A 16,907-nucleotide genomic window follows, 5' to 3' on the forward strand; every position below is an offset into this window, starting at 1 on the left:
AAACCTGTGGGATTTCCCAGCGTTTCACGGCCACCAGAAGCTCACCTGCTACCTTCTGCCCAAACCACAAGGAGGATTGCTCTAAAATACAGGGAAAGTCTGGGAACTGATCTTAACACAATTGTGGAAAAGGACATACACACATGCTGGCCTTTTGCCTGGCCTCCAGGACAGGCTGAAGGTGCAGCGGTGAACAGAGCTGAAAGGAGCAGAGCGCTCTGGAGAGCTGTACGGTTAGGGAAAGGGGTAGAAAGCCATGTCAAGAAGGGGAACGATAAAACAAAGACATGTATTAGATGACAAAGTTTATTAAATTTCAAGCTGAAACAGAATATCTGGAATTAAATACAGTATATGAACTTCACAAATATGTATTCATATAAAAAGGAACAGCATCACAGCAACATTCATTGCTTTCCTCACTGCCTGTTAACTCAAGTCCTTGAATTAGTGGGTAAAACCCCCAGATTTTTCCAGTCTTAATTGATCTCGGGACAACCATTCTTCCTTTCCCAGAACTGGGACTTTGTTCTGTCATCTTCTGATCACTACTGACTTCTGTGGACAGGAAATGACAATGTAGATCTTCAGTAACAGGTAACTCCCTGAAAGAAGTAAACCTGCTTCTTTTATTGACACAAATGTCCCAGAACACTGGCTACCATCTGGGCTACAGCCACCACATCATCAGCTGCTAGCAGCAACAAAAAGATTGGCTGTCCTATCATACAAGGTTTGGAAAGTACTGAGGAGACTGGAAGTTAATATTTTAACATTCATTTTTCCCGCACATGAAGTGTTTCAGGTACAGCACAGCTGCTGATGTAGTAACTGGGGATGTCTACAGCTGCAGCGACCTTTAATACGAACCCCAAGATGAATACCGTGAGGGGCCATGGGCACAAACTGAAACACAGAGGGTCGGGGCTGAACATCAGGAAATGCTTCTTTCCGATCAGGGTGACTGGGCACTGGCACAGGCTGCCCATGGAGGCTCCATCCTGGGAGATACTCAAAAGCCAGCATGGTCCTGGGCAACCAGCTCTGGGTGGTCTTCCCTGAGCAGGGGAGCTAGAACGGATGACCTCCAGAGGTCCCTTCCAACCTCACCCGTTCTGTGGTTCTGTGATCCAAAACAAACATACCAAACCCACCACATAACTCTTGGCACTGCTACACACTCACAGTAATGTTAAACCTAAGGCGCATAAGGTGACAGCAACGTAAAGTGCCCCGTCCTCCAGCATGACCACTGGTAAAGATTTCACTTTATCGGCAGAAACAGTCACGGCATCTGGACTGAAGCAGCAGGCTCAAATCACATCAAACGATGTCCTAAGCATTAAAGCAACACTGGAAACATGAACAACACATAGGGTGAAAGGATTAAGCAGAACAAAGGGAATGCTTTCGTTAAAACACAGAACATCAGTGGAGAAAAAATAATGCATCTACCTTAATAAGAAACATTCTGACAATTCTGTCACGCTCAAGAATCAAGGTGAGTCATTCTGCTAGTCAGAAAAAAACAGGTGTGCTTTTATGGTGAGTGCAAAATGAAACACCTATGCATCAATAAACCAACAGGCAAGTGCAATGTGCTTGACATCCATTTAACAGAATTCACATTCGGACTGCAATAAACACATTTTGACACCTGAACTGTGGGATGAGAAACTATAGACGCGCTATGTAAACAAAATCCTTTCCGGAGCTTTTTTCCCAGCATTTTGTTCAAATCAGGTAATTTTTGGTTAAAACATCACGGTACTCCTGTACTGCCCTGCAAAGGGGATCCTGGTCAATGTGGATACTTTTTGAAGATCCATCGGAAAATACCATGCGAGAAGCTCCAGCAGATCCAGCTTCAAGTTCAGCAGTGGCTAGGGAGAAGAGAAACAAGATTCCGGTGTTGCTTTTACACTAGACAGGGCCAAATCAGTCACTATGAAAACATCATGGATAACTGGAGTGACTATAATCCAGAAAGAGATTTAAAAACTTCCAAGGGATCGTAACAATCAAAGGGCTACGCACAAAGGAAGAAACAATCTTTTTCCACATTTGCTTACCAGTCAACAGTATTTCTAAAGCCAGTGAAAGAAATTCTATAGGCTACACAGCGAACGTCTTCAGGGAATCCACAAATGACTCCTGCTTACACCAGTGCTAAACTGAGCCCCCCTGCAGATCTCTCGAACCTCCAGTATCTGTTTTCCTTGAATGTTCAAAGCAGTGATTTATTGGAACTCTACTCCTAAAACCCAGCTTCTGCATTCTCTGTGACAAACTTAAAAAGAATCCGCCAGTGAAAACGCAAACACCTTTGCAGTGCAGTCAGGCCAGGACAAGTCTCCTAGCCTGGCACTTTCTTTGAGGGGCGTCTTTGTAACTCACCCTGGCAAAACCCTCTTTCCTCCACAAAAACACATACTCAATGACAGCAAGCCCACCTTTCCTGTTCTTCTCCAGCCACGTTTTTCAGACAAGGTCCTGAAACCAAACGCACTCTATGACACCTAGCAGATGCAGAATCAGGTTCAAAATGCACACGGATGAAATGCAACGGCTTTGTGTCCATTCGGACACATGGAACGAGCTGTGAAGCTACAGCTGAACACTCTCTGTATTACTAAAAGCATGCAGGAACAGAAGGAAATTCTCGCAGGGGCCACCTGCTTTGAAATAGCACCAGTCACTGCAAAGCAAAGCAGTGACTCTGGAGGAACGACTACCCTGAAACAGGTGGAATTCCTCTTTCGACACCTGGCCTCATATTATAGAGCATGTTTCATGCTATGTGTTAAAAGCATTCAACTCATCTTATGTTTGCCTAAGTGCTACGAAATGATCTTTTCCCAAAGAAAGGGTATCTTTCATATCACTGATTACATTTTTCTTGCTTATTCAAAAAAGACTGCAACATAAGCTACAAATACAAGCAATGAATAAGAAACGGCAAAAAACCAAGGTCCAACAGCATGATTTAGTGCGGAATGCAACTGATGCACAAGGAAGAAGCAGTGATGGCTGAAGTCTATAAACATCTTCTCTCGGGGCTTCTTTTACGTTTGACGTTTGTGCTCAAGGATTCACTCTAGAAAAACGTGACTTCAGCTTAAGCCAAGTGCACCCGTGTAGAGGAAGTGGGTTAGTTTTCTCTGCACTTGTCTTTTTCAGGCAACTGCATAACATTCTACACAATCTTTTGGTAAGCTGGAAGTTTTCACATTCAAGTCTAAACTGGAAAGCTAGCAGAAAAACCTCCCTGTGCTTAGCACAGGAACTTCACAGCTTTCAAGCCATTATGTTCAAGAGTAGGAACACTCCTCTTTTTCCTTAAAAATGCCCCTAACATAGTGACACATTACCTTGTTCAAGTTCTTTAGCGATTTTTTCATCTAGTTCCTGCCGTACCTAAAATTATACAGAAAATACAGTTAATATTTTAACAGTTACGTTTTTCTAATATTAAACTTCTAAAACATTCTTAAAATCCACACATAGTGAGAGAAAACCTAAAAATATAATTCCAAATAGACACATCTTGGTTTGGGGTTTGATTTCTACTGAAGAGAAACTTTTGGTCAGTCGGGCTGCAGCTGCCTCATTGCTCAGCAACGTTAACAAAACAATTTGTAACTCACCAGCTGGATTATTACTGGGCATTTAACAAAATACACAGGAAGAAAGCAAGAAAGCCTAGCGCAGTTATTGCAGTGAAGGTATGGCTGAAGTTGATCATCAAACACACGAACAGAATGTCAGCTACATGCCGAGATATGTACAAATGCCACCCACAGGGACAAATCAGCCAGTTGAGGCTGGCTTCTGCAACTTCACAGAGAGAAGAGCTGCACCAGCAGCTGCTGCAGGATTGACATACACCATTTGTATAGAAAAAAGCGTGTGTCAATATTCTTCTTTTCTCCACCTTAAGATGGGAAATTGAAAGAGCTCCTACAGATGATGCCAAAACTTCTTTATTGTTATTGCAAATACCACGACACACATTTATAAAAACATAAAAGCACACACAATTTTTTCTTGCAAACTGTGTACTAAGAAAAACAACCGCAGCTACAGCTTCTACGCAGCGAGTGCTGTGGGGTTTATTATGTAGCTGGAATCAGCCTGGATCACTACAAAGGAGCACTTACGCCTCTTCTCCCCTAGAAAGTGGGTATTGTTACGAATTAAGTTATTCTCACTTATGATTCTGCCTTCAGAAGCCTTCACAAGAAGGAATCACATCTCTTAATTTAAGAGTCACAGTCCAAGCGCTATATGCTGCTGTTTACATTTGATGATACCTGCTACTCCTACATTTTTTCCATCAAATTTGTGACACGCAGAAGTGAATTTCCAAACAGATATCATACAGCTTCCAGGGCTACGATGGCCATGAAGATGCTGCAGGGCTTGGACCTCGTGAGCTATATGGAGAGGCTGAGAGCTGCAACTGTTTCTTTACTGGAGAACAGGAAAACTCTGAGGGACCTTATCTATGTGTATAAATACCTGGTGGGGGGAGTACAGAAGATGGAGCCAGACTCTTCTCAGCGGTGCCAAGCAAAAGAACAAGAGGAATAGGCACAAATCCAGATAGAGGAAATTTTAACACAAGGATTTTTACAATTATTATTTTTTAAAAAAATTGTAAGCATGGACAGACACTGGAACAAGTTGCCAGAAAAGGTTGTGGAGTGTCCATCCTTGGAGATGTATAACACCTGGCTGACAGAACAGTGAGAAACCTGCTGTGGCTGACCCTGCTTTGAGCAGCGGTGACGTTGGACTAGATCATCTCTAGAGGCCCCTTCCCCTCACTCATTCTGCGACTCTCTTGATTTTAGTACTGAATTCCTGGGGGAAGGAGCATTTATTTTATGAAATGAGCAGACCCACCTAGCAGCGTAACAACAACAACAACAAGAACGGAAACACTGCACAGGGTACTCAACAGGACAGAGAGAGCAAGAGCCTCAGGAAGGAAACCACTCTGCTTACCCACACAAGAGGAGCAGTAACAGGCAGTAACTGCAAGGGTCAAAGGAGCGGGGCTGTAAACCAGCGAAGCGGAGGGAAGGGCTCTCTCTCCAGGAACACAGGGATAGCTGGGACCGCATTCACTAGATCCTGCAGGAGAAGCACCACTCTGTGATACTTCATTGAAATACTCTGTGCCAACAGAGCTGCATGAACAATGGAAAAGGACCCCCCAAATCTCTGATTGTTTTCAAGCAGGTACAAGCAGAAGCAAAATTCTGGGGAGAAAGGACCCCCTAACTCCTGAGACGAGACACAGGTAACAGAAAAAAAGCAGGAAAACTAATGCCTAGACCAAAATACGGCCCAAACCCAGGACCAAGCCCAAGCAAAGTCGTAGTAGTTAGTGGTGTTAGAAGAAACCACCTTCCCTGGTTTCCTGAGTCTTCACAATGACTAGAAGGTCCACAGGACCCTCCGCAACATGTACGAATCAATCAAGAGAAGAAAAAGGTCTTGTTTTCCTCTTATTCATTCCATCAATGTCTTTGTGATTCTCATCCATGTCTGAGGGAAGAGAAATAGGTGGAAATAAAGCCAACACACTGATTTCTGAAAAGGGAATGAATGAAGAGCCAGGCAAAATACACCTCCGAGGACCTTAACTTGCCTCCACTTTTCTCCTTCCCCCCAGACCCCTGGGAAAGGCATCACAGCTGAGTGTCCCAAACCTCCTGAGCAGGCACTTCTCACCTCACTGCACATCTCTTCAGGCGGTAACACACCAGGTGTTCATTTGCAGCAGGCACCTTCTCAACAGTTCTTTTTCAGAAAGTGGTGTTGACTTACTACTTATCCACACAGACTGCTTTAGCACAGAGTAAGCTGGATCCTGTAAGACTCCGTGAAATGATGCTCCGAGTCTGGAGTACCAGTACTGTTCTGAAGTTGAGTTCCTAGACACAACTGCTGCGACCACCAAGAACTTTTTGTATATCAGAAGTGGCAAGGAGGGTAAACCAGCCTACTCCTAGAGCTCAAAGTTCCATGATAACAGATTAAATCCATAGACTATCATCTCACAGATGGTTAACTACCACAGAAGCCATTGCATTACAAATACATAAAGCAGAGAAGTCCCCTGCAGCAGTCATTCTTTCACTTGGACAAACTAAAGTTCAAAATATGCGCAGTGTTAGGAAAATGTGAACACATCAGTAAGTTTTAATCAAAACCTAACAGCATAAACAGACAACATTTCCAGTATAAATACCATCCCAACATTAAACAATGCTGGCTGCAAACCTTGCCATGTGTCTGGCTGCAGAGAAGAGAGACGGACAGATTTTTGATGAAGGAGCTGAAGAAGAAAGAAAAACGGCCTGAAGTTCACAGGTCTTCAGTGAGAAACAAGAACGTGGCCTACATGTAAATGAAGCAAGTAAAAAAGCTAACAACAAAGACTGCTACAAGAGTGCAGAAAGCCAAATCAGAAATGGAACAGAAATTGGAAGATGAAGTAGGAAGCAGACATTTCCCTTCCCACATTAAACTGGTTTCATTTATCCACTGATTCACCCTGGTTGCACAGTTCACTGTTCTTGTCTGTCAAGACACCCATGTTCATTTTCACCAGCCTTTGGCACAGCTGTTAGGATTTAAGCTTGACATTTGTTAAACCTAACAACAGGACTCCAGTCCCAAAACCTCCTTGCAGCACTTGCAGGAGACATTCCTTGCCTTAGTCTATGGACTAAGGGAGCAGGTCTGAAATACTGAATTGCTAGTTGCTACGGTCACTGTCTAATTACATGCACAGAATTTGTCAAGTACTTGTAATTTATTCCACATTACTGAAGCTCTAATACAAATAAAAACCACCAAAAAAAACCAAAGACATTGCATGTGATTGGGATTCTACTGGTTAATAAGCTTGTGCCAATATGAACTTTTTTTGTATTTTTAAAGATCCTTTTGCACTTCAAGGTTATTAATTTCTGTAGTGTATATATTTGATAAAGGGGAAGGGGCTATACTGTAATGGAACACATTTCTTTATGCTTTTTTAAGAATAACACGCTCGTTTTTTGCTGAACTTGTGATATGACCATCTTCAACATGTACGGCTCTATGTGTAATCACTGATAGTCATGCCTCATGTTTAGGAAAACGGTGCAATCTTTCAAGCCTTTAAACACCAAATTCCTTAGTTAAGTCTAAAGAAGAAACTGTGTCCACTTGCTAGTGAAGCACTTCTTCCTCTTGTCAGCATCATTTACCAGGGTTTTTTCCAACAGCTGCAGGACCAATGAATGAATACCATCATTTTGAATAATAGCAGTGTGAACTATTTTCACCTCTTTGCCCCTGAAGCTATTTCAAAGCTTCTGCACAAACGAAATTCACACAAACATCTTCCTCTTCAGAATGGCTGGCATGTTCCCTACTTCCAATAGCCCTTCTCACCTTGAGGAAGCTACTACAAGGAACACCAAATCTGCAGAGAGCTTTGACTAAAAAAAGAAGCCTCAAAGGACTGCCTGAGGCACACTGCAATTTCAGCTTCTTAACTCCCTGTCATTTAGAGCTTCAGTGGCAGAAACATGTGTCATCTCCAGCCAAGGCAGCACTGCGCATCCTGAATTTAAAGGCAAGGCAAATTCTGTAGAAGGGAACCAGGTTAGTGGGAAAACAAAGCTGAGGCATAACTGAAGTAAACAGTGAAGTGAAGAAAAGGCTTAGAGTCAGAGAAATTCTTCTGTTTTGAAACAGTCTGGTGAACAGACAGAATACTAGGCAGCACAACCAGCCAAGCATTTCAAAAGAGACTAAAACTATAATCTCTGATTTCTTCCCTCATGCTCCAACTTGCCTCCTGAATGGCACGGGACTCCTGCGGAAACGACAGCACAGACTGTGCATCTGGTGATTTTGCATTTGGAAACTGATTGAGATTTGCCACCCATTATTGTATGCAGAGGGATACATGCAGTTTTTCCCTTTTGTTACTTCCTGACTTCAAAGTCTTACGTTCCAATTCAATCCTCTTTTCTCAGATGCATGTTATGCACATGACATACTGCACCCGACTGAGAACAATTCAGCCCGCAGTTCTAAGTGAAATACTCACCTAGTCCTCTAGCAACTACTGCACCTCTGAGAACTCAGTTCCTTTCTTCTGAAGGACTCCAGAGAAGACCAGGTTTTAAGACTTCCCTGAATACACTGAACGTCAGGTGACTTGAGGCTACAGGCAGTGCCACTACAATTGGTCTCAGTTGTTCCCTAACTGGTGATTACAGGAAGAAATATCATAAAGAGATGTGCAGCTGGATTTAGTAACAGGGAGGTTATTCTTTTTTTCCTGTTTCTTCTTCAAAAAAAGAAACCACAACTGTTAAACCCTTTTCTTTTAAACTAGGACAGCTTTTTTCCTAGAAGTGGGATGGTTTCCTCCTTTGCCTTTTTCTTCTTGTAACATCTCACTCCCATCTCTCTCTCTTTTTTCCCCTGCCCTCACTTGCTCCCTGCTCCCTGTCCCTCTTGTTCCCTTGTCCTGGCTTTCTCCTTACTTCAGTTTTGTAGTGGATCCCTGAATTTCGCCTCCTTTCTGCTGCTTGCGTGCAGAATAATCCCTGCAGGTGGTACAGTACTAATTGCCTCCCATGTTCTTTATGCAGCGTTATGTCCACCCCTCTGACACAAAAAACACATTCGCAACGGTACAGAAAAGTTCATCTCTTAACTGCCGCTGCTACGCACTACCTACACACCGCTTTGTCCATTTTTGTTTTGTTGTTTGGCTTGTTGTTTTTTTCTTAAGCCAGGCACAGTATGCAGACACGTTATTTAAATGGATTCTTTCCAGTGTAGGTGGGACCACTGAACCGAGATAGACTTAAAAGTGAGCCAATGCCTCTCACATCCATTCAACAACAGAATACGCGAGGGACAGACACTGACTGAACAGGCAAGCTTGCCCGTGCCTCAGTCCTATGCTAGGTGGGAAACGGATTACAACGACTGACATCTGGTTTCCAAGTCTCATGATATCACGATTACCATTCTGTGAGGGATGTGCTATCATGCTGACTGCTAATTACAGGGCATACTTTGACCAGAGGTACGCAGAGGTTGCAGCTTTTGTACAAAATCAGAAAGCTCTGTAGACTTCCTGAGGAGCAGTTACATATAACACCACATAGCAGGACCCACAAAATCAAATGCCTCCTATGCACAGCATACGTCCCGCACTCAAGTGAGAAGTTACGTGTCCTGTTCATACCATCCTAGTTTTGAAGCATCCCTTTGTTGGTATTGTACTAAAACAAGTTCCGGTGAAGAAACTGCTAGCACGAACATCAGTGAAGGAGGAAAAGGTGTCTCAAAGAAAGATGTCTGATGGGATTTTGCACTCATCATAAAGTTAGCTGTTTTAAAAAAGGTCATCCACAGAATGGCTTGGGTTGGAAGGGACCTTAAAGATCATCCAGTTCCAACCCCCCTGCCATGGGCAGGGACACCTTCCACTAGACCGGGTTGCTCCAAGCCCCACCCAGCCTGGCCTTGAGCACTGCCAGGGATGGGGCATCGGCACTAAATTTTACTGAAGAGCTTCTTTGGCAGCTTCCTATGCCACAGTATTCTTCATCACAGTTTCTCTTGCAAAAGAATGTTGTTACGCAGTCCGTCATTTAGATCTCAGTATTTTTTGGTCTTTGAGCACTTCTGGAAATTTGTATAACCCTGATGACCAAAAGTCTTCCGTTTCTACCACCTAGTTGTGTACTGTTTTGATGAGCAATTTGGTTTAGCATATTAGAGCATATGGTTTGGAACTAGAAATGGATTCTAACTTTAGACTGAAAAGCACAACCTTGCTTACAGATACTCTTCAACACTAGTTGAGAACAGTATTTAAAAACGCTTACCTTAGCCACATAGGCTTCAACTCTGTTTCTTGATGGTAACGTAATCACGGTCGGGGTTAGGAAGCTTCCTGCTAGATTTAGACTTCTATTCAGTGCCAGATTGTTGCTAATATGTCCCAGTTCAGTTGAATACAGAACTGGACCGCTGACAGCGCTGCTTGCAATTAAAGGTTTGCTTCTATGGCACTCCTGAAGGAGCTTAGCGTTGGCTTCTGCTAGTCTCTCATTAGCTCTGAAACATTCAGAAGCATACAAAGAATTATCTTTGGTAATAACACTTCCGCAAAGTTACCCTCCAGGTCTTTGATTATTATCTGACTTCTGAAAGTGGAAGGGATTAAGAGAGTCCAAAAAAATCTCCATAACTGGATCTGGGGTTTTTTTGGAGAGCCTATTTCTAAGTAGTCACTCTACCTGCAAGAAGCAGCAAGAGTTAACCAATACTTTGGACTTCTCAGCATTAAGGCCTCAAAGCAGTCTGTGCACACCGTGTGTTTACATAGCTCTTCCTGAAAGGTACATCACCTGCATAAGAACTCTGGGCTACCCTTCCTTTCCCAAAGAAAGCTGAAACCTATGACATGGGGCTAAAATGGAAGCCAAAAGATTTGTTGTTGTTCTTCTTCATAGCATCAAATGCCATTCTCTGAAGGGCCTATCCTTATTCAAGCAGTAAAGGACTTGACATTATCTTTTCTGCCATACTTAAGAGTAAGAAGAGGAGATTAGAGACTGGCAAAAAGGCTGCCTGTTAAAACAAACTCAACTTCAAAAATATACTATTAACGCCCATGATCAGTGGTGTTACTGCTGGAACACTGAAGAGAAATGAAGATAGTTCCAATGAACAGGGGGAGCCTTAAGGTACTTTCATCACAAATATGCTATCCTATGCATAATGCTGACCAGATGTAGAAAAGGTATTTAATGAAGAAAACTGCTTGAGGAAAAAGTAGTATCTTATTATCACCCCAAAAGAGCAGGGACTTACCTTTCCAGTTTTTTTGCTAGGCATCTTCCATTTTTAACTTCCTCCAGATACAGGTCTTTGTACTTTTCCACTTCTGCCTGTGCGGATTCTTTTTGAAAAATACTGTCTCGTTGGGTATTTTTTATCCTGTCCAATTCACGTTCGAGGTCTCCAATTCTGTGTTCTAGCTGGTTTGTCAGCAAAGCATGATGACTGGCTCTGATTTGTTCTAATCTGTCCTGGGAGGCTGCCTGCATCTGAAGTAGATACACACTTTCAACCACCGCAAAGAAAAAGAGAACTCTCCTCGCCAGTCAATTGCGTGTACCCAATTTCAAGGGCCCAGCTCTATTCAGCGAGGCAACTGTGCCTCCTCACTGCCATCAGCGACCAGGGCACAACCCTGGAACTACCACACCAAATGATTCTTTTCATTCAGAAAGAACCCCCATCTTAGCACTATTACTCATCAAAGCTACTGATGGAAGAACACTATCTCTGTAGGACAGGGCATAGCATTCCTCAAAGAAATTACGGAGATGCCGCACCCCCAGCCCCCACCCTGCAGCTTTGGTGACTTCTTTTCTGAGCGTTGCCCCTTGTGCAATGACTAAGGAAGATGTGTATGCCTGGCTGTGACAACTCTAAGTTGCAATACCCATTCAAGGATAAACAATGAGAACAAGACCTAAACAATGAGAACAAGACCAGTGGACAGTGATACCCCTCCAAGAACTGCAAAATGAAAACCTACCTTGGGCAAGTTTTTGATTCAGGGCCTGCAGGCACACTGCATGCACATGAAAGCATCTTGCCCAACCATATTCCCTTCTCCCACTGCCCTTCAGGAAAAACAGAAGTACAGCGTAACACATGGAATCAGGCACCACCACCACCCCTAAAAATGACAACCAAAACAGAAGTCTGTAACAGACACACATAAGAAACTAACTTACCTGCAAAAACAGATTGACTTCTTGCAGTTTTTGTCTTATTTCTTCTGCAGCTCGTTCTTCCACCTCTCTTTTGTATTGTTCTATTTGGCTGCGATCCACCATGTTAGTCTCCATATGGTGTTTGAGATTAGCCACCTCTTCTTTCAGCTGGCTTTTGCTCTTTTCCAGTTTTTCATGGCTCCCACGCATGGTGGACAACTCCTCTCGCAAATCATGATTTTGTGCTTCTAGCTGCATGCCTTTTTTAGACTCTATCTCCAGCTGCTGGGAAAGTTCATCGACCTGTAAACAGGGAAGGGGAAAAAAACAGGGAACTCAGAGGGATCTAAAATTAGTCAAATCTGTGAAAATTGGTAAAGGAGTTGGCCATCAAGACTATTTATCATCTGCTGATTCAGTGTTAAAACAAAAGCGAAACCAGGCTCTTCTTTTAAAACAAGAACAGCTTTCACATCATTTCTGACAGCATTCCTCAGGTTCCCATCCTTCCTCAGTTCTGCAGTGGGTCACAGACCAAGAGGTACCAAACCAGCGGCATTACACCCGCAGGGCTAGGCTGAAAAGCACTAGGGCTATTCTTCTGCGAGATGTTCATACGATCATAGGAAATCAAACACACCCATACCCAGTTACATCACAGCCACATTCTGGTTTCATCAGAAAAAAACCCCATGTATCGTGCTTCATAGGAACTGTCACATGCTGTCACACGGTCAAAGCTTCGTCACAGAACTGACAAGACAAGAAACGGATACCCTTTCCTTCCATTACGCTAATAGATCTGGAAGTAGTGGTTCAGAACACCGCTTTTGCAGCAGTGGTGGCAGAAGACAGTCTCTTTAGGTCAAAGCTACGGTTTGTTTTCAAAAGATTTCCAGGAAATATCAGACTTCCCATAGGTCCCAATGGTCAACTACAGCTTCTATCCCCTTCTTTCCCCCTCCAGAAACATCCATCGTCTATACCTATTAACCATAAAACATGATATCCCATCATCTTTTGTTTTTAAAAAAGTGGGGGAAACCAGCAGAGTCAACACTTGAAAGAGTCTCTAAAATAAGTAGAAACTTTACACTTATTTAAAATTGCCCAAACGCAATTCCATTCCCTGTCATTCAAAATAGCTCTTCCAACAGGAACACAAATATGCTGCTAACCTGTGAACTAAAAATGAGCCACTCTCAAGGCAGTTGACTCATTCTACAATAATATCTTCTAAAAAGGAGCATAACTTTGAAACACAGCTACTTTAGCAACAAGTGAGCAGAGAAGCAGATAAAAGGTTCCATGCTACCAAACAGCCAGAGCAACCTCAAAAGCATTTCTGGGTCTCCAAGACCAGGAAAGACGGACTGAGTCCGCTACTAGTAAGCAATAAGTTACTGCATTCATTTTTTCCGCATCACCTCACACTGCATTGTGCCCTGGGAAGCAAAGGCACCATTCCGAAAAGCAAACCCCCACCTGCCTCCTGCTCAACTCGTGCCCGAGACAGGCTTCAGGGGGTGACCTTGGGCAAGGCCAACTGCACAGAGTTGTTCCGAGTGACGGTGGCGTTACTCCCCTCTCTTCCGAGAGGGAATGCATCCGTCGGAGCCCGACGATGCTGCCACGGCCTCAAGCTGCAGCCAGGCCTGTGCTGGGCCTTCACTGCTCTCAGCCCTGGCCCTCACCCATGGACGTGACGTCCCAGTAGGACTGCAGACCTGCCCATCCCTATGGACCGGCCTGGTGATCTGCACTCTTGGAGGACTCTGCTTACTGTCCCCAGAACTGTCCCCAGAACTCTTCTGCTCTTCTTGGTGAGGGCCTGTGGGGCTGATCCCTGGCCCGTGTGGTCACAGACCCTGCCAGCCTTGCTGTGGCTCTTGCTTTGCCCTTCCTCTGCAGGACAGCCTACCCCTGATGTGCCCTCGCAGATACTGCTGTGTACGTAACACTTCCATCTTTACCCCTAAGAGCTACATCAGTATTACAGGCGCCTACTACTGTGACCATAGAAGGAACATCAAAAACCAGCCAAATAATTTCAGAAATACAGCCAAAATCAACAATATGAAAAGAAGTATAAAGAAAGAACAAAGGTTACAAAAGAAAAACCACCACAATAACCCAAACAAAATAAAGCTCACCTTTGTTCTTAATCTGCCAATTTCATTGACCATTTCAGAATACCTGTTCTTCGCTTCTCCCTGCAAATTCAGCTGGGACAGTCCCCCTCTCTCCTCATACACCCTTAGCTCCTTCGTAGCTCTGCTCAGCAGCCTCTTCAACCTGCACAGCAAATTAGTCATGAAAACAATGAAGCAAAGGAACAAAACTGGACTTTTTCACATACTCTCATGTAAACAGCACAGACACGGCTTGCTTTATCTTTAATGTACTTGACACACCAGGAATTACCAGGAAAAACCAGTATTCCTGTGCCACATACGCTTGGAGAGTCCAGATTTCACCTGAAAAGAGGAATGAAAGACTCCCTTTTTCCCAGGAGAACTGCAGGGCAACCTGCATCTGCAGTTCTTTTGGCAGCTATTGAAAACTAGGGGCTGGTGTACAGAAGTACCTTGCAAGAACTAACACGAGGCTGACATCTGCTCACAGTTAGGTACACCTATTTTTTACATTACAGTTCAATAAAACATGACTTCTACGCAGGGATACCTCTTCACCACGCTAAAAAGCCGTACCTCTTACAGTCTTTCTGCAGATCGAAGTTTCTTTTCATTTCTTGGGCCAGACGTAGTTCAACTGGGTGTTTCAACTCTACCAGCTTCTTCACTTCCTTTCTTTCACTCTCGCACTTTCAAAAGAGAAAAGAAAGATGTATCACACACACAGAGCACAGGAAAAATACCGACGTACAGTCTGTGCATCTAGCGCTCTCCACAGAGAAGCTGCCGGACGTCTCTATCTGTTAGCCACGTTCCACAGAATGCCATGGGACAGAATTCCTGAGGCTATTCCATCCATCCCTTCAGGTTTCACATCAAACAGACCAATACGTAACTACAGAAACAGATGCCCTCGCTGAAGCAAAGGCCATCCTCTTCTAGACATAACAGGTGGAAAAGATGCTGGAGAACACTTTTGGCAGTGCCTCTGCTCACAGTAGGGATTACGTAGGTATGCACTTCATGGGAGAACACTGACCCATCTAAAGCTTTCATGGGATCTTCCACCAACCAGCAGGCAGGGGCTTCTAGAGGAATCTGATCTTTTGGAGTTCTTCAACATTTTAGGAACTAAATAAGAAGAATCACCTTTCTTGATCAAAGCTTAGACTTGGATACCTTTTTTCTGCTCTCTGCTTAGATCTGAGGACTAACATCCCGTTTGCCAAAACCTTCCGCAATTCCGAGAGAAACATAACAAACCAGAACAAATCAGTATTCTTTGGTCCCATGCACATAACATACCAGGTACACTGTAGAAACAAAATAATTTCAAGAACGGACAAACTTTAAATTGTTCTTTCTAAGCATATCCTTTACCTCTCTTTCTACTTTGTCAGTCTCATATTCGAAGACTTGTTCCCTTAAATCAGTACACATGGCATTTAAATCCTTGTTTCGCTCTTCTATGAGATAAATTTGCTTTTCCCTATCAGCTCTGAGTTTGTTCAGAGTATCATTAAACCGGTCCTGCACATCATTCACTACTTCTTCCTTCATGATCCTCTTGCTCTGTGTATCTTCCAGCTGCTGACGCAGTAAAAGGTTTTCACACTGGAGCTGGGCCAATCGCTCCTGCAAGGACTCCTGTTTTATTACAAGTTCGCTTACTGGATCTTTCTCAAGTTGTTGAGCACGATCACATTCCTTTGCCTGACGCTGGGCTTGACTTAATTCTTTTTGTGTCATTTCTACAAGCAAAGCTTTTTCTCTGAGGGTTTGCTCCAACTGGTGAAGCTCATTTTCTAGCCTATTAGCTTTGCTTTCAGCTTTACACAGCTGCAGAGACAAACTCTTGTTGGTTTCTTGTGTGTCGGAGAGGTCATGATGGAGCTTGTCTTGCAAGCGATGCCATTCATCACGTTCTCTGTGAAATCTTTGTTCAGCATCCTTTTCTGATGACCGATGACGTTCAAGTTCTTGAACAGCAGCATTCAGGCGGGAATGAAATGATTTGATTTCTGTCTCTAGTCTGTCTTTAATTTCGTTTGTCTGCTCAAGTTTGGAAGTCAGCACTGCAGATTCTGTCTTTAGTAAGTCCAGCTGTGCATTGTACTGAAGAACCGTTTCTGTTAATGCTTCCTTGTTCAGTTTAAGTTCCTTTTTGAGAGCTTCATTTTTTTCTTTCAAGGTCTTATTTTCCTCTAAAGATTTTCCTTCTTCCTCCTGGTGCCTAAGTCTTACTTGATTGATTTCTAGCCTTAGCACAGCAATCTCATCTTGTAGTAACTGATTCTTGTACAACAGATCCTTTTCTCTCTCAGTGCTGGATTCCTGAATGACAGGGAACATGAATAAAGAGCCAATTGGGAAATGAATCTACAAAAAAACCTGCAGCAATAAACTGCATTTTAACATTTCTAGTACTAAAGCATGACTTCAAAGATGAAGTTTCAGGCAATAAGCTACTCTGTGAACCCACGCACATGTACAATGTACGTACACAACGGAAGTGTAACATCCTTAAAACCTAAGTGAACATCCCAAATACACAATACCCCCTTAAACCTACAACCAAATAATAAAATTATTTAAAACATCTCAAGTGTAAAACTTTTAAAATGACAGCGCTTTCTTGTATGTGCATGCCTCTATAATACTGCCTTTAAGGTTGAATTAGTTGTGCTACAGATCTGGTAAAATTACAGTTGATGTATGCAATTTCTGTTGCAAACTCATCCTATAATAGAAATAAGGCATTTTGAAAGCCATTTTTATAAGAAAAATCAAGGGACACTAAATGAAAGGTTCACTGCATCACCATCTTCTTAACAAGAGAAGGACTCAGAGACAGCAGTTTCTTGGGTTAGGTTTGCCTAGGCATTAGGGTTGCTTTTACCTTTTAGCCTGCTTGCTTTCTGTAACTGCCGGTGCTTGTCACAGAGCA

General features: G+C 43.2%; 1 protein-coding gene across 1 annotated transcript; it reads right to left on the minus strand.

Moving 5' to 3' along the window:
• Nucleotides 1–293: 293 nt before the first annotated feature.
• On the minus strand, nucleotides 294–16,327 carry LOC121081986 (ankyrin repeat domain-containing protein 26-like). The gene is made up of 8 exons (XM_040581313.1): nucleotides 15,341–16,327; nucleotides 14,537–14,649; nucleotides 13,979–14,120; nucleotides 11,847–12,128; nucleotides 10,912–11,147; nucleotides 9,921–10,152; nucleotides 3,372–3,417; nucleotides 294–1,883 (listed from the first exon to the last, which is right to left on the minus strand). Exons 1-8 carry the CDS (start codon nucleotides 16,310–16,312, stop codon nucleotides 1,735–1,737), a joined length of 2,172 nt encoding a protein of 723 aa, XP_040437247.1. The 5' UTR covers nucleotides 16,313–16,327; the 3' UTR covers nucleotides 294–1,734.
• Between the last annotated feature and the right edge of the window lie 580 nt (nucleotides 16,328–16,907).

This window comes from Falco naumanni, unplaced genomic scaffold, assembly GCF_017639655.2.
Source record: "Falco naumanni isolate bFalNau1 unplaced genomic scaffold, bFalNau1.pat scaffold_103_arrow_pat_ctg1, whole genome shotgun sequence".
Lineage (NCBI taxonomy): Eukaryota > Metazoa > Chordata > Aves > Falconiformes > Falconidae > Falco > Falco naumanni.

Coding starts and splice junctions, on each gene's coding strand:
- LOC121081986 (XM_040581313.1), bottom strand. CDS start 16,312: ATGTTCCCTGTCATTCAGGAATCCAGCACTGAGAGAGAAAAGGATCTG. Junction 14,121..14,536: donor CTGCAGAAAGACTGTAAGAG/GTACGGCTTTTT, acceptor TTTGCTGTGCAG/GTTGAAGAGGCTGCTGAGCA. Junction 3,418..9,920: donor TTGAAGCCTATGTGGCTAAG/GTAAGCGTTTTT, acceptor GTATAATTTTAG/GTACGGCAGGAACTAGATGA.